The following is a 19,223-nucleotide window of genomic DNA, read 5'->3' as shown; positions in this document are numbered from 1 at the left end:
GTTAATGTGATCACTTCACATTTATCATATTTAACAGGGTTCTTACAGTCCCTTGCGAAATGTCCAAATCCATAGTATACTTCTTGGATCGTCTTATGTAAAAATTGCTGGTAGTTTTTTTTATTAATGTCTGAGGGGATGTTAGGTCCTCTTATGCTTCTTGGATCTTCTAACGTCAAAAGTATTATATTTTTTACTAATGTGTGAATTACGGATCCACAAAGGTTTCATAATGGAAAAGCAAGCTGACTTACAAGATTGACTAGTCGGAATTTTAATGAAAATTGACTGAAAAGGGAGTTTATTTGGAAAGTGAGTTTGCTTCCATTATCTTAATGCAATTATTTATCCTTTCAATAATTCAATTATAAAACTTAAAAAACGTGAATTTCAATATAAATAACGAAAATTTTATATTTTCATTCACCTGTCTTGAAATCGCCCTCATACTTCTTGGTTCATATCACATAAAATGTGTGGTATTTTTTTTTACTAATGTGTGAATTGTGAAACGACAGAGATCCGAAAATGAAAAGCAAACTGGCTTATAAGACCGACAAGTTGAGATTATCGTGAAAATTGATTGAAAAAGCAAACCATTTGAAAATTGAGTATACTTCCATTGTCTTAATCCAGTTATTAGTCCAGTCAATATTCCAATCATAAAACTTACATTAACGTGAATATTCAACTGTTATAACAATAATTTAGAATATTCTTGCACCAGTATTCTAATCGCCCTTTTACTTCTAATATAGTCTTACGTCAAATTTGCGGTATCTTTTTACACTCCATATCCTCTATGCAATTTACATGGATTGCATAATTTACATGGATTGTATAATGTACACTCTTTGTCATAGTCATCAACAACAGTGCAGTTCTCACATGACGACCAGCCGCACAATGTACACAAATATTGTGGACTTCTGTAGAGCATATTTTCAATGTTGACTCCCCCAAACTCGTATTGCACTTCCGGCTGAAGGCATCGAATCATAAGATTGGCACCTGCACAACGTAGACAATTGCTGTGCATTCAAATTTTTTTTTAAGTGGCTCTCCCACTGCCAAATAGAAACTAATTTGCGATCAAAAAACCATTGTTCTTTTTTCTTGAAATATCAAACTTAAACGGAAAATCTGGGTAATAATTTCACGTTGTTTTGCTTCAATTAATATATAATTAAATTGAGAAAAGAATTTCAGAACGCGATGCATAAATCTCATGCAATAATCCAAAGCTGAAAACTCATGTTTCAAAATATAATCAGTCATTCTTTGACACAGTATTTTCTTCTTCGAAATTCTTCATTTTAAATTAGCCATTTCGTCTGTCTACTTCATTCATTTTTCACTGTTGACTCTCACACCTTCAGATTGGAACTAAACTATACTTCCAAAAAAATTCTTAACCGTGATGGTGCGGATAGCCATTTAAGGTGCTCGAATTCCCACTTGAATCCAAGTCTTGTACCCTGGAGAAACAAAGAACTACCTGGTCCATTAACCAGTGAGAAGATCAACAAACTCTAGCGTAAGTCTAGCATAGAGAAAATCTTTGTGCTCAGATTACAAAGGCTTTTGGAACCAAATATGTCTTGCGTAAAACAAGTAACGGGGAAACCTCCCTGGCTACTTGTATCCGCAAGACTTTCTGGAATCAAAACAAGTGTCGTTGACAAATCTACGTCATTGACAAGGTCGTGTGAATTTACATAAGCAAACAATACACCAGTGTCTTAGAGAATGCCATTAGGGTTTGGCATGATTTCTCGTAAGCATTTGGGGGGTCCCCACTGGATTAGCGTCAAGTAAAATTCCCTTAAAAGGCCCAGTTGCATGAAGCATCAATAGGTAACTCCTGATATAGTCTAAACTGAATTTTGAATTGCGTGTATTAATATTTTCCTGGGACAAAACTTCAGAATCTTGTAAATTTTAACAGTATCAATTTTAACGATTTCATAACCTCATATAGATAATAATAAGTAACAGATACTTAAAAATATTTTTTTTTGAAAATTAGATTCTTAATTCGATCCAATCACTTTTGGCTTTTAAAAGGGAACCGGAACTTTTAATTCCCCTTCAAATGCGTCCTATTTTGCTCTTCTATGACAAATAGTTTGATTCAGCCGCTTTAATTCGTTAAAACTCGCTAAAATAAAAATTATTGATTCAAAACGATCACCATTAAAAAAAACAGTATCTGTGATCTTTCTTTTGGAAAAAATCCACATTTTTGTAAATAGAAACCTAAGTAGGGTTCTCTGATTAAAAAAGTCCATATTTTGTAAATAGGAACCAGAGTCGGGCTCTCTGAATAAATCTAATATGGTAACTTTTGTGTCAGACCCTAAGTTTCACATCCCCTTGAAATAATTTTTTTGTTAATCTTGTATTTGATTTTACATAAAAAAAAGAAGAAACAGAAAAGAAAGGAGACTGCAACTGAAGGGCTATATGATGGTGTTATATATGGTGATTTATGATAATATATATAAAAACAAATAAAACGTTTGTTTTAGAGATGGGGAGCTAACTGAAGATAAGTTAAGCTTATAGAATTACATAACTGTGTTAAACGCTCGGTTGGATCTTAATTTGCAACTTAAATATTTGAAACGTGAAAAGCTTCGTCTGAGAATATCAACTAGACACAGATTTATATCAGCGGCGTAAAATCATCAAAATCCTGGGGGGAGGGGGAATTTGAGTCAATTGTCCCAAACCAAGTGAAAATGAAAGTGAGAACCGAGAAATAATGCACAAGGTAACAAAAAAGGTAGAGATATACTCAAGAAAACTAACTCGTTTCGGTGGATGCTTGAATTATGCATGCATATCTTAGTTTTGACAAGATTTTTGGAGAAGCTCAATTCCGGCTGGAGGGGAAGCCAAACCGGAGTTTAGGGGGCGGAAACTAAGATCTGAGAGGTACAGTTGCCCATTACCCCATAGCAAATTATTCCCTAATTAATAAGTGTAATATTTCAGAAAAAAATAAAGAACTAACCATGCTAGTAGAGTGCGAAGTGAATATTCACTATCAGACGTTATGATTTCATTTCGATTCGTAGTCATGTCACAAAGTTTTTGCATATAATCATCTTGGAAAAGTGCATTGTCAAGGTTCAAGTTTATTTGTTTTTCCTTCAAGTTTGGACGCTTTATGTTTGCAAACAAATTATAATAGTAAATTTTAAAGGCGTCAAACTTGCAGTCATGGTTCTTTAATAATGATTCAAGAAGAGATATAACACGATCTTGTTGTTTTTTATACTTATTTGACATCAACTTCCTACGGAAGTTTTCTAAATTCAGTTCCGATGGGTCTTCAGCCAGTTTGGAAGCTTTTGCATCTAAAACAATTACTGCATATTTTGTTATCAACAAGAAGTCTCCAATCTCTTCATTTTGTTGAAACTTAGGGCTATAAAATACATACATTTGAAGTTTGGAATTTTTTAGTTCATCGTGAATTCTGTATTCTGCTTCAAACCCACGTGGATCTTGCTCTCCAATTTTCTCTATCACTTCTGGAAATATTAACAGCTGTTCAATATCGAGGGTGCTTTTTTTGTCAATGCGCCCTAACAAAACATTTTCAGCTTGTTGTAGGAATGGCTTAGATTCCAACTCCCCTGGAAGTCTAATTGCATCACAGCACATACAATCTTTTAGGGGCTTTGAGCTCATTTTTACTGTTTAAGATGATGATGATGAGATGAATTTCGGACCCCTCTTGACAACATGGTCACTCAGGTCCTCTCTCTATATTCTTCGAGTAATTGCTTGCTACGCAGGAAATTAAGTGATTCCCAGCGTCTTTAATTACATCCTCTTGTCACATCCATTTTTTTCTAAGAAATTGCACTACTAACCGTGTGACTGTGGAATTTAGTTCATCACATAGGAAACCACCAAGTAATAGATTCACTGAAATATTTTCCTTTTGTTCCTTGAAGAATGATTCCATGTGTATTCTCTGGTGCATAGCCTATAATGATCACAATCAATTAAAATATGTTCAACTGTCTCTTCACTGTCACAATGATCACATATATTATCATCTCTTTTTACTGTTTAAATACAGTATAAACTATATTTTGAATTAAGCCATCTGACATATAAAAATCTCATTTCTATCCTTAAGCACATACGGAAGTTTTATCATTTCTCATGACTGATAATATGTTAACTATGAATTGAATTGAAACTTAATAAAAAGTTGAGACATCAGTCTCAACTGTTGAGACATCTCTATCTGATAAAAATAAGACATCAGTTGCGTCATGAAAACCGGTCCAAATTTATAATATGACATGCCACTCTTAAAAAAGAGTTGTTCAGTTGGCTTCGTATCAAATTAACACGGCTATAGAGGTCCTTATTTCGCTTTCCTTTTGATAAAATTATGTGGAGCGATGTACGAATTATTCATCGCTATTCTGAAAGAGTGGTGGGATATTTTAAAGGTGGGAAGGGTGTCCTGATGCCTAGAACGTGAATTTGACAGTTTTTTGTGTTTATTTCTCAATCCGTTTTTCCGGGTGGATCGCATCAATCGTAAAATATTGGAAAAGGATCCATTAGAATGTATATCGTAATATGTTGTGCCTTTTTTATTTAAGAAAAGAGATCCTGCAAATGTAAAGTGACATTTTCTGCCATTTCATGCCATAGAATACCAAAATTTACCCGTGTTGAGTAAAAAAGTTCCAGTATAGTAATTTGAAAATATTTAATTAATTTTTCATAGTTTAAAACCCTTAACCGGGTACTTTGAGTTCCTAATCTTGAAAACTGTCTCTAGAGCAGACATAATGCCTCGTACCATTTTGTGCCATAAAATATTATTTTGGTCAACGAGTGGCAGATTCCAGAGAATACAAATACTAAGATCGTGAATTGATTTGCCTGGGTTGAAAACCTTCAACTGAATTTTTGAGCCCTCCCCCATCTTGAAAAAACATGAAATTTTAGGTTTATTGTCTATAGGTTCCCTTTCATTAATTCAAAATTCAAGACCCATGGAGGGTAAACGCCTTAAGCTTAATTAGATCGAGTTTCATGACTAGTATTTTTGCTGGATTTAAAGGAAGTATCAAGCCTGAGTGGAAACGAACTGTAAGTAAAGATCGACATGTATTATAGTTGACCCCTAGAGTGAAATAGGGCGCTGAGGATTTGGCATTTCGCGCTAAAATATCCAGAAGTAATCAGCCAACATTGCAGCTATCAATCGATCCTAAAAGCATAACTTTATCACTTAGATGTTCAGACAATATGTTCACTAAGGTTGTCGGCGGCAGAACCTAGGTTCTCGGGAAGTTAGTCAGGATGTGGGTCAATAATAATTATAGTAGATATACTCGTCTATATAGGGCCAGGAACCTCTACCCCTTTTCAAAAAGAGTGAGTAAAATGTGGATTTATGAGGTGATTAAATAAACAAAAAAAAAAGTTTTTTTAACTGAAAGTAAGGAGCGACATTAAAACTTAAAACGAACAGAAAATCCTCCATATGAATGAATGAATGATTTAAAAGTATAAACGACACAAAGTACAGAGTATTATAAATAAACAAAAACAAAACGATAAACAGCGAAAAAATTCAAACTAACAAAGACAAAATAACTAATTAACCAGTATCAATATGGAAAAAAGGCTGCAGAGTTTCATAAACATGAATAAAGTTGATAGTCTTTTTAAATAAATCATCACTGGAAGACTGAATCCGAGAAGGCAGATCTATTAAACCGAATCGAGCAATGACTTTTCTGTATCGGTGCCATCTAGGAAGCCGGAGGAGGAATTTGCAATATCTGAAATAATCCGCACGTAGAGTGTGACGATTTCTCTTACGAAACAGATGAGCCATGCCTGATAAAAACAAAAGCTCAGGGGCGCAATAAGCGTTATAAATCATGCACAAACCGTTGCGGTTGCAACGGCTTTTTTTTGGGGAGATTTTTCCGTAAGCGACGCGCAAGTTTTTCACGGCTTGATTCACTAGGGATGAACAGATAGTGGAAAGTGTTGGCCCGAAACACAGACCAAGCCAACTAACTAAAGAAGAACATGGTAGAACTGCAGTCCCAGAAACGAGTGGAGCGACCGCATAAGGGCTATTAAAACAAATAAACTCGCATTTAGACGCATTAACTGACAGTCCAATCTTAGAAAGTTCATTGGTTAAAATAGTAAAATTGGAAAGCAATCCACGGCGAGTACGGGCAACAAGTAGAACGTCGTCTGCATATGCAACAGAAGACAAACCAATATTACCATAAAAAACGGAACTTTTAAGGGGACGCATGCACGATACAAGCACACAATTAAATATGCTAGGAGACAACACGGTACCTTGCCGAACTCCCTTATTAATTTTTACTGGGTCAGATATTTGGCCATTCCCGGTAACTTTAATATCAGACTTTGAATACCAAGAAGACAATAAACATAGTACAGAAGGATTAACACCTGAAGACGCAAGGGAAAATAGAGCCTGAGAGTGCACAATATTGTCGAAAGCCACAGAAATGTCAACAGTACGACAGTATAGACATTTTAGTTTTTACGGCATCTCTCATGAGCCGGCTTAAAACATGATGTGCATGGGAGCAACCGAAACTTTTCTGAAAACCGAAATGAAAAGGCGTAAAATCACAACTCGATTCAATTTCTGGTAGTAATAAATGTTCAAGCAACCTACTTACAAAACACGATACAGTAATGGGAAGATAATTTGCACATGACGTGGGGGTCCTTGTCTCGCTTTTGAATAGACGTTACATGGCCGCGAAGGAAACTATCAGGAACAAGCGACTGTGCTAGCAAAGCACAAATATTTGTAGATGGTTAAGTAGAGCAAGACAATCATAAGCAAAAATCGGTAAGAAAGGCCGTCACCATCAAGGCTATTTGAACGCTTAATTTTTCTTAAAGCCCGGCGAATTTCAGATATTGCTACTGGCTGGACGTGAGCCTGCAGGAGACGTTATGGTAACGGCGGTTTAAGCAACTTATAATAAAAAGACTGAAGAAAACTATTAAATACACAGAACACACGCTTATAATGATGGACAAAATTAGCTAGCTGGAAACAAGATAGAGCACATGGGGAACATTTCTCGCTATTAATAACCTTATTCCAGGAGGCCTTATCGGTGGGGCCTGGCCATGCATTCAAGCGTGCTCTCTTCAAACTGGCCTTATATTCAAGTTTACTCTTTTGTTTCACAGAGAACAAAGCTCTAGACGATGGCCGGTCAAATGATATCCACATACGCAGCCGCAATTTGGGTTTTCCTAGCACCAATCCGAACTTTATCCACAGGCACTGCATTATATGAAAGGGGCTGTTCCCTCCTCAACGCCCCGCTATTTACGCGGACGTTTGACTCTTTCTCTCAGCTCTACTTTTTAAAACAGTAAAAAACTTTAGCGTAAAGAGCGGGGCGTTGAGGAGGGAATAGCCCCTTTCATATACGGAGTAATTTCTGTTCGTGTTAAGTTTTAATGTCGCTCATTACTTTCAGTTAAAAAAACTTGTTTTTTTTATTAAATTTCTGAACATTTTTGAATTAATGCATGTTTTGATTTTGGCTCTCTGCACATGAATAATTAAAACAAAATTTGCATATTAATTTATGTTTTTGGACAAATGGCTTTCTCATAGTTTTAATCGGACGATTTTGAGAAAAAAAGGAGCGGGGAGTAGGCCTACTTACCCTCCAATTTTTTTGTTACTTAAAAGGTGACTAGAACTTTTAATTATACGAACGTTTTTATTAGTAAAAATAAACGTAACTTACGAATTAACCTACGTAACGAATTCCAAATTCGTATGTTTTCATTATTTGTATGAGGGGGTTCACCCCCTCGTCAATACCTCGCTCTTTAAACTAAAGCTTAAATTTTGTCCCAATTTCTTAAGAATGACCCTAGAATAACAAAGGCCGTAGAATACATAGTTGAAATTAATAAAATTACTTTAGCGTAAAGAGCTAGGTATTAGGAGGAGGTGAACCCCTCATATGCGTAATAATTTCTGTTCGTTTTAAATTTAAATGCTGCTCCTTAGTTTCAGTCGAAGACACTTTTTCATATTTATTTTTTTATTGCTCTTTAAAAAAATGCTGAAAAATCCTGCGCCCCCTTCATGGAAATTCTCTTCCCCCATGACAAATTCCTCCAAAAAAGCTCCCCCAGCATAACCCCCTCCCCTAAATCCCTCCCCCCAAATAAGTCGTCCCCAAAGACATAGTTTTTAGGTTTTTTGACTATGCTGAATAAAATGGCTATCTCAGAATTTTGATCCGGTGACTTTGGGAAAAAATGAGCGTGGGAGGTGGCCTAGGTACCCTCAAATTTTTTCGTCACTTAAAAGAGCATTAGAACTTTTAATTTCCATTAGAATGAGCTTTCTCGCGACATTCTAGGACCACTGGATCGATACGATCACCCCTGGGAAAAAAAATATAAACAAAAAAAAAATAAACACGCATCTGTGATCTGTCTTGTGGCAATAAATACAAAATTTCACATTTTTGTATATAGGACCTTGAAACTTCAACTGTAGGGTTTTCTGATACGCTGAATCTGATGGTGCGATTTTCGTTAAGATTCAATGACTTTTAAGGGATGTTTCTTCCTATTTTCTAAAATAAGGCAAATTTTGATGAAATTTATATATTTTAAATCAGCATTAAAATTCAATATTTTTTATGTAACTATTGCTGTCAAAACTCTGTGTTTTAGAGTTTCGGTTACTATTGAGCCGGGTCACTCCTTACTAGAGTTCGTTACTGCGAACTGTTAGAGAAGTGGAAGCCATGAATAAAACCGCGGAAGACCTGCAAAATGCAGCCAAGTGGCAAAGTAGTACAATATTGTACTGGCATTTCAATAAATTGACAAGCAGTACACAATCTGGACTTGACCTAGTTAAACACAGAAATTGGGCCACAATCAGTGGTACCGAAAGAGTTAAAGAGAGACGGATGGGCTATTTTAAGAATGTACCAAACTGTGATAGAGATACAAGGAAAGATACTGAAAAGAATACAAATCTGTTGACACATTAAACGTGAAGGAAGATTTATTTTCTGAGGAGGAATCAATGTCACTACTTAAAGGACTTAAAAACAATATGGCCATGCTAATAGTGTAATAGAACACCATGTGATTTTAGAAAACTGTAACTAAACCCTCCTATATGAAAGTTGATAAGAGTGAAGATAGTAATTACAGAAGTATTAGTTTTGTTTCTGTAGGAGGCAAATTACTGAGTATGACGATACCATTTAGACTTACAAATGCTCTAGATAAAGTTTCAAGGGAAAACTTGGGGCTTTATGAAGAGGAGAGGATGCCTCGACAGATTTTTAACTCTTAGATTAATAATTGAGAAGTGTTACAGTCATCAAACCCCGTTAGGCCTCAGTTCTTTAGATTATGACCGAGCATTTGCTTCAGCTGAGAGAAGAGCTTGAGCAAAGGTTCTATCCTTGTATTGCATACCAGATACACACAGAAAAGTGAATAGTTGAAAAGTGAAAAGTACGAGAATAACATAGCTGCAGCTAAGGAAAGAAACGAGGTTAGTAGCTGGTTGGGTATTAAATCAGGACTTCAGCAGTGTTATGTCTTATCCCCATTTATAATGTTTTACATTGTTCTCCTTTTCTCGCCACTCCTCTTTCTTCGTCTCTTTCCTTCATACCCGATCGCTATCCTTTCATTACATTTCTAATTTTGCCTTCCAATTTATGCGTTAAAAAGTATAGTCAATAGTCAATGTATTATTTTCTTTCCATGGGTTAGGTGAATTAACATGAAAAAGTATTATTTGTGAAACTTGAGTTATTGGTGAATGGCGACTAAATGTTATGATTTTAACAAGTTGAATTTTTACGAAAAAAAAATCATATATATGTTGTCAATGAGAGGGGGTCGGGAGAGTTTTTTTTAAAATGGCAAGTACAGATAGTTAAACAAGCGTCTTTTTGACTACAACAATGAGTCTTAGTATAGTGTAAGGCCCCCTCCACTTACACAGTGTAAGTGAAAGGGGTTACGCATCATTTTGCTGCCATAGACTCATATAAGTACCATATTTTTGGCTACGTGTGGGGCCGTTGGGACAGGATGGGTTATTAACACATTTCTTGTTCAAATTATGATATTTAAGGATCAATTATTTGGAAACTTAAAACATTTTAATCTTTATTTCAGGAAAATCCAAGTAATCTATATATATATATATTGAGCATTATGAGGTCATGTATGTATTTTGTATGTTTGTATATGACGTCAAAGGCTTAGTATATGACGTCAAAGGCTTTGTATATGACGTCATTATAAGTATATAAGAAGGCGTTTCAAAGAGAAATTTTTAGTATAGATCTTAAAATAACAGAAGAAACAGCCGAAGAAGCTGCTAAAAGAGTTAATTCAAAGAGATATTTTTGAGTATAAATCCTACAATAAATTTATTTATTTATAAAATGTATTTATCTATGTATATAAAAATAAGTTGTTTGTCGACTGACGTCATGTTTGTCGACTAATGTAATTATAAGGATTGAGCATTATGACGTCCTTTATGTATTTTGTATGTTTGTATATGACGTCAAAGGCTTATTATGTATATCTATCTATATATATAAAATAAGTTGTCTGTGTGTGTGTGTGTCTGTCGAGTGACGTCATGTTTGTGTGTCGACTGACGTCATGTTTTCGGCTGACGAAATTACAGACCGGGACATCGGGACACAAATGACGACCGGGATACCGGCACATAGGGAATATAAATGACGACCGGGACACTCAAAGAGAAAGCGACCGGGTCACAAGGAATGTTCGATTGGCAATCACCATCAACAAAGCACCGGGACACAAATGACGACCAGGACACAGGGAGTATAAATGACGACCAGGACATTAGTAAAAAAAACTAAAAAAAAGGTAAAAACTACAAAAAAAAACTAAAAAGAAAAAAAAACTAAAAACTAATAAAAAAACTAAAAAAGCTAAAAAACTAAAAAAACTAAAAAAGAAAAAAAAGAAAAAAAGATAAAAAATGAAAAATAAAGGAGAAAAACAAAACTAAAAAAAATAAAAATAAAAAAAAACTAAAAAGGAAAAAAGGGGAAAAATACAAAAATTTATTTCATCATATACCATTTCAAAAACGAATGTATATACAGACCGGGACACCGGGATACAAATGACGACCGGGACACAGGGAATCATGAGGTATAACTAAAAAAACTAAAAAAAGGTAAAAAACTAAAAACTAAAAAAAAGACCAATTCAAAAACGAATGTATATACAGACCGGGACACCGGGACACAAATGACGACCAGGACACCGGGACACAAGGAATATATGACGCCCGGGACACTCAAAGAGAAATCAAAGACTGGGACACCGGGACACAAATGACGACCAGGACACAGGGAATATAAATGACGACCGGGACACAGGGACACAGCTACAACGGGGACGCCGGGGGGCAGAGGGGGATATATAAATGACGACGGCGACACAGGGAATGGTCAATTAACAATCACCATCAACAAAGCTCAAGGGCAATCATTAGAATCATGAGGTATAGATCTGAATACGGATTGTTTTCCCATGGACCATTATATGTTGCATGTTCATAGAGTCGGTAAACCTGACCATCTATTTATATGCACAGACAATGGGACAGCAAAGAATGTTGTATATTCGCAAGTTTTACGTAGTTAAAAACATATATATATATATATATATATATATATATATATATATATATATATATATATATATATATATATATATATATATATATATATATATATATATATATATATATATATATATATATATATATATGCAGAGGTGGGACATAGGGACACAACTACAATGGCGCGTAACTAATATGGCGTGTAACGACTTACACGCGCGGGGGGGGGGGGCTTGGGGGGGGTTGTGAAGCGCCCCCACGAACTAGGTGCTGGGGTGGCGCAAGTTGTATGTGTGTCTGTGTGTAGAGTGACGTCACTGTCCGCATATGACGTCTGAATTATTTCATCACATGCCAATTCAAAAACGAATTTATTCAAGCCGAAGTAGCTCAGTTATATAACTACCTGTGCTGGCGCAGTGGGTTTGACCTTAGCGTGGTAATACGGGACCCAGAGATCGAACCATGCTTCAGGAATGCACTACAGGGCTGACGCAGGGACCTTAGTAGTCAAGAAGCGTCGTTAATCCGATACAAATACAAATATAGTAACTCAGTTGGTAAAGCGTTTTGTTCCAGGTTCTAGGTCCGAGAGGTTCCAGGTTCGAACCTTGGCTTTAACATTAATACAAAAGAAGAAAAAAAACTAAAAAAGATAAAAACTAAAAAAAAACAAAAAAGTAAATACTAAAAAAACTAAAAAAGCTAAAAAACTAAAAAAACGAAAAAAAGGGTAAAACCTAAAAACTAAAAAACTAAAAAAAACTAAAAAAACTTAAAAAAGGTAAAAACTACAAAAAAACTAAAAAGAAAAAAACTAAAAACTAATAAAAAAACTAAAAAAAAACATAAAAAAAAACTAAAAACTGAAAAAGAACAAAAAAACTATAAAAAGGAAAAAAACTGACAAATAAAGTCAGTATAATAAAAGAACAAATACAAAAAAAATAAAAAAGGTAAATGTATTCAAGCCGATGTAGCTGAGTTGGTAAAGCGTTATGTTCCAGGTTCTAGGTCCGAGAGGTTCCTGGTTCGAACCTGGGCTTTATTAATACAAAAGAAGAAAAAAACTAAAAAAGAAAAAAGAAATAAAAAAATAAAAAAACAGGTAAGAACTACTAAAAAATACTAAAAAAAGCTAAAAAACTAAAAAAAAAATTTAAAAGGTAAAAAACTAAAAACTAAAAAAGAAAAAAAACGAAAAAACTAAAAAAAGGGTAAAAACATCAAAAAACTAAAAAGAAAAAAAACAACTAAAAACTAATAAAAAAAACTAAAAACTGAAAAAGAAAAAAAAACTAAAAAAAGGAAAAAACTGAAAAATAAAGAAAAAGAAAACTAAAAAAAAAGTAAAAATAAAAAAAAACTAAACTAGGTAAAAACTACAAAAAAACTAAAAAGAAAAAAGAAAAATAAATCAAAAGCTAAAAAATAGGTAAAAACCAAAAAAAAACTAAAAAGAAAAAAAGGAAAAAAACAAAAAATTTTATTTCATTATATACCAATTCAAAAACGAATGTATATACAGACCAGATGAAATTACAGATCGGGACACCGGAACACAAATGACGAACGGGACACAGGGAATATAAATGACGACCGGGACACTCAAAGAGAAATTACAGACTGGGACACCGGTACACAAATCACGACCGGGACACAGGGAATATAAATGACAACCGGGACACAGGGACACAACTACAGCGGGGACGCCGGGGGTATAGGAGGGATAGCGAAGGGAAATTACAGACCGGGACACCGGGACACAAATGACAACCGGGACACAGGGAATATAAATGACGACTACAATAGCGCGTAACTAATATGGTGCGAAACGACTTACGTGCGCGGGAGGGCTGGGGGGCGCGAATCCTACAACAAATTTATTTATTAAATAACAATTTATTTATTTATAAATTTATTTACAATAGATTTATTTATTTATTACATTTACATGTAATCAATCTTGGGACGAGATACAGCAGCTTTTACTTCAAGGACAATCGGCGGTTCATAGACATAACATTACGGCCCGTGTCTTCCGGCAAAAGTTGAAATCACTGATAAACTACATAGTAAAACTTAAAGTGTTTGGGTCAGTGTGATGCTGGTTGTACTCAGTGGAATGGCAAAAGCGAAGACTGCCAAACACACATATACAAATATGGTTGTCTAATGAAATTGACGATGTGATTTCCGCTGAAATTTCAGATGAAAGTGTCGATAAGGGCTTATATGATATTGTTGTAATGGCCAAAGGAAGGTGCACAAAGCAATATCCTCGACTTTTAGTACCCAACACAATTACTGGCAATGATTGTTACCCGTAATATAGAAGAAGATCTACTGAAGATGGCGGTAAAACAGCAATAATAAAGAAGCATAACGGTACCACCATCAAAGTAGATAATCAGTGGGTTGTTCCATTTTCACCTTTATTGTCAAAAACATTTAATGTCAATCAAATACATATGTAAATACGTCACCAAAGGCAGTGACATGGCAGTTTTTGGCTTGCAGTCCGAAATCAGTGATATAAATGAAATCGTACAATATCAGGCTGGAAGATACATATGCAGTAATGAAGCTATTTGGTGAATTCTTTCATTTCCGATACATGAACGAAGTCCAGCTGTTGTTCACTTAGCGGTACATTTAAAGAATGGACAACGTGCTTGTTTTTCGGAATCCAACGTGCAACAAAGAGCCCTGAATCCACCGGATACAACGTTAACTGCTTTCTTTTCGTTATGTCAAAATGATTCTTTTGCAAAAAAACTGCTGTATACTGAATTGCTATCGTATTACACGTGAAATGCTAAAAATAAAGTATTTGAACGTCGAAAACAGGGTAAGTCAGTCGAAGGCCAACCTACCATCTTGAAAGATACCACGATAGGAAGACTCTACACCATTCAGCCCAATTAACATGAATACTTCTCTCTCAGCCTCCTTTTGGTGAGTGTACCCGGTCCGAAGTCCTTTGAGTATTTGAGAACTGTAAACGGTATTATACATGACACTTACCGTAGTGCATGCCAAGCTCTGAATTTATTGGAGAATGACCAACACTGGGATAACTGTATCAATGACTGTCCGAAACGTCAACTCCAAGTCAAATTCGTGCATTGTTTGGAATCATACTAACAACTTGCTCCCCTTCAGGTCCTACAGAGTTATGGGGAAAATATAAATCGAAAATGGCCGAGGATATACTCCATCGAAAACGGCTAGAGACGTCAGATATGACTTTTGATTTTACATCAGAAATTTATAGCTACACTTTAGTTATTATTGAAGATTTATATATATATAGATTTTTGCGTATGTATGGCAAACAAACCTCTTCAGGATTTGGGAATGCATTCACCTAATTGTAACGCTGCTGTTTCAACATTTGTAGAATTGGATCGTGAGCAAAGTTACAGCACAAGTGATCTATTGTCGTATGTACAAAATAACATTTCTAAGTTAACGTCTGAGCAAAAGGACATTTATGATAAGATAATGCATTGTGTCGATAACAACGTTGGAGAAATCTTCTTTTTGGATGCGCCAGGAGGTAATGGTAAAACATTTGTGATAAAATTGATTCTCGCATCAATTCGATCAAAAAAACATAGCGTTGGCAAATGTTTCGTCCGGAATAGCCGCAACGTTGCTGCCTGGTGGAAGAACTGCTCATTCCACTTTGAAATTGCCTCTGAATTTTCATTCTACAGAAACTCCCACGTGCAATACTTCCAAATCATCTGGGATGGGTAAAGTATTGCAGCAATGCAAACTTATTATTTGGGACGAGTGCACAATGGCACACAAAAAATCGCTCGAGGCTCTGGATCAATCATTGCAAGATTTGCGAGGAAATCCGAAACCCTTTGGCAGCACATTAATATTGTTTGCGGAGATTTCAGGAAAACATTACCCATGATACCTAGATCAACCCCTGCAGACGAAATGAATGCTTGCCTGAAAAATTCTAATTTATGGGCACACTTAAAGAAATTAAAATTAACTACAAATATGCGTGTCCGATTGCAAAACGATGACTCTGGTCAAACATTTTCAGGTCAGTTGCTGGCAATTGGAAATGGAGAGCTCCTAATAGACTCAATTTCAGAACTTATACAACTGCCTGCTGAATTCTGTAATTTAGTGACGTCCAAAAATGAATTGGTTGAAAAAATTCTTCCGAATATTCTAACCAATTACAAAAATCATAGATGGCTAAGTGAACGAGCAAATCTGGCAGCCAAGAATAAAAATGTCCACGAAATCAACAATATTATTTTGACCAAGATTCGAGATGAGACCAGGAAGTAATTTACAAGTCAGTCGACACAGTTCTGGAACCAAATGAAGCGGTTAATTATCCATCTGGATTTTTAAATTCCCTGGATCTCCCAGGGTTTCCACCACACGTGCTTCAACTAAAAATAGGCGTACCAATAATACTGTTACGAAATATCAACCCACCAAAGCTTTGCAATAGCACGCGACTTGCTGTAAAAAAAAGAATCTTGACAGGGCCTTTTGAGGTTGAGGCTGTTCTTATTCCTTGCATTCCCATGGTTCCAAGGGATCTGCCTTTTCAATTTAAAAGATTGCAATTCCAAATGAAAAATGCGGTATAAATCTTAATACAGATTGTTTTTCCCGTGGACAATTGTACGTTGCATGTTCGAGGGTCAGTAAACCTGACAATCTATTTATATGCACAAAAAATGGGACAGCGAAGAATGTTGTATATTCGCAAGTTTTACGTAGTTAATTTGTATTGCATATGTATATCTATCTATCTATCTATATCTATATAAAAATAAGTTGTATGTATGCATGTTTGTTTGTTTGCAAAAAGAGCGTTTGCTTATGACGTTATTATAAGTATATAAGGCTTTGTATGTGCACAGACAATGGGACAGCGAAGAATGTTGTATATTCGCAAGTTTTACGTAGTTAAAACATATATATGTATCTATCTATATTCACAGGTGGGACACAGAGACACAACTACAATGGCGCGTAACGACTTTGCGCGAGGGGGGGCTGCGAAATGCCCCCACCAACTCGGTGTTGGTGTTGCGCGAAGCGCCACGCCAACAGCTAGTGCATTATCATTTTATTGCCAAAGTCAAAGCAGACACGTAAACAGAAAGGTATTTTGGGGAAGCAAGTTGGAGGGGGGAAGCCTTAAATTTTATCAATTATCTGAAATGTATAAATTATTAGAAAATATAGAATTTGGAGATTTAGAGCTGAAGTTAAGGGCCCCGGAGCTTCTTACCTTGTGTAAGATCTTAAAATCAATATTTAAACGTTAGATTTCTGTTAAAGATCAAATCAGTAATATCTTGTCTCTATAATTGTTCACCGTTTTCAACCCAGTAAACAAGTCTTGCAAAATAACCCTTAAGCTTCTGCTTTCTTTCGAAGTATATTTACTGATAAACGGAAGGTGAAATTTTATTATTTCAAAATAATTGCAATTTTACTTACGATAGGTGTGACAATAGTGATGTCACCTCGTATGGTGACCATTGAAGGCTCTGCATCATAACTCTGCTGGTCCAGGGCATGAGTTCCCACATCTTTGCGGCTTTTTGTGGTGGGTTCAGGTTGTGAAACTCCCTCGTCGTTGCTTATCCTTATTTTTTGGCCGGAGGAATCCCTTCTTGGTAGAGAGTTTCCTTAAATAAAGATTAAAATGTTTTAGTTTCCAATTACTTAATCCTTGAATATCATAATTTCAACAAATAATGTGTTGGTCCATATTTGCAGGGGAAGACAATCCTTTACCGACTCGGGAATTTTCAAAGGTATTTCACCATCAATTAAAAAAAACATTCTTAGAGCTCATTCTCCTCAACAGTGGAAATGTCAGGAAAACTTGGATCATACGGATTGTTCAGCCTCAACCATTTGTAATTCCCATACTGCAAAGAGTAGTGAGACCCTTGCCGACGGATAAAGGGAGTTCATATCCAGAAAAACCATATTCAAGTTTTTAACGGTGCGTTGTCCAGTCCGGTCAGTTTCCATGATATGATCTCAATGAAAAACATACCATCCCTTCATTGATCTCTCTACAAATAAGCACTGATCTACGTCGGTGATCACATCTATATCTTCTCTACTGATCTTCAGAATTAAATTCATTACCAAGTAAGGAGTTGAATAATAATATCCAAAACCTACCAGATTCCTCGTAAATTTTGTCCATGTTTTTTACAGTCAATATATAACAACATCAATACATCACTTGCCAGGTATATTTTACAAAAATCCTCCCAATTTTAATACCCTCCCCCCTGCCCAAACATTTTAGCAAATTCATAGTCGGCAGTGGTGCATTGACGATCATGAATTGAATCATAAAACTCTTCGATGGGCGGCAATGTTTCCTCAAATAGCCTCAAGGTGGAGTTGTAGTTCTCATACGGTTATATACACTTACATATTAATAAAAAATATGTTTCGTCATTTGGAAAGCGCGGTTAGAGAAGGGGGAAGCTATTAAAATTGTTGCCTTTCTATACCTGATTAAATTGACTCGGGATTGGGGGAAAAATATAGGAATTTAAAAAGCGGATTTCATTCAAGTACGTCTTATTATTTTCAACTGTTGTCCATTTGAATTCTAAGATCACCAGCTTCTCAGACGATTTAGGTATGATATTATATGAAAAAGACCCATCTACCCAAGTGCCATCTATAATTTCGCCCTTCTGCAAATTTACCAATCATTGTAAAATGAATTTCAAATCATAGTTGGAATTGTGCATGTAAACTGGTAGAAAATGCTGTTGCTTAACGTTTAAAGTACAAGATGTATGTGTCAGTCCATGAGAGTTACTTCCCCCGATAAAATAGGATTGCTAAAATGATCATGGTCGCAGACTGACATTTTCCCACTACCCTCAACCAATTTCTTGTTACACAACCAACTCATATCTTTTTTTTAACTGTCAATTCATCTTCTTGGGATAGAGTCTTTGGATGGTCTACCTTGCGCAGCCACAAAATTTACTTATTTGCTGTTTTAATAAGTGCAACCTTGGATACACCTACACAATCTTCTCCACCCAATGTCTCAAATACCTCTACCTATTCATTGTTATTACTCAAGTCTCTTTGAGCGTGCCATAAGAGACGGCAATGGTTTCACGTTCTTTAACACTATTCGGGTTGGATGGATCGCACACATTCATAAGTTATCTTCAATGTCTAAATCTACCTTGTCACTCTGCAAGAGTGAATTTTGGAAGTTCTTAAATCGCAAGATGGCCCTGTCACTGCTAACCGTCTCCACAGATTAGTATCCATGACGCTCGCAGTGCCTCAAGTGATGTTTTAATTTTAATTCAGTATGGAAACCTGATAGACACATTGTACAATAATGACGTGCAGTATAACCTTCACCTAAACGTAGAACCCACCTAATGTGCGAAATAGGAATAAATGCCCAGTCAAATCAGGCTCA

General features: G+C 35.7%; 1 protein-coding gene across 6 annotated transcripts in view; it reads right to left on the bottom strand.

Moving 5' to 3' along the window:
* Positions 1 to 4,268, bottom strand: part of LOC136043340 (uncharacterized) — an 88,718-nt gene extending 84,450 nt beyond the window's left edge. For 2 of the 6 annotated variants that reach the window (XM_065728265.1, XM_065728268.1), the window contains exon 1: positions 3,020 to 4,260. In XM_065728265.1, the coding sequence (XP_065584337.1) occupies positions 3,020 to 3,702 (683 nt within the window). In that variant the 5' untranslated portion in view covers positions 3,703 to 4,260. Of the gene's footprint in view, positions 1 to 427; positions 641 to 673; positions 2,979 to 3,019 lie in introns of those variants that run through there. The other 4 variants (XM_065728272.1, XM_065728280.1, XM_065728287.1 and 1 more) reach the window with 4 other exon arrangements.
* Positions 4,269 to 19,223: the final 14,955 nt, after the last annotated feature.

The sequence above is a fragment of the Artemia franciscana genome, chromosome 2, assembly GCF_032884065.1.
Source record: "Artemia franciscana chromosome 2, ASM3288406v1, whole genome shotgun sequence".
NCBI lineage: Eukaryota > Metazoa > Arthropoda > Branchiopoda > Anostraca > Artemiidae > Artemia > Artemia franciscana.
This window is presented reverse-complemented; position numbering and strand designations above follow the sequence as displayed.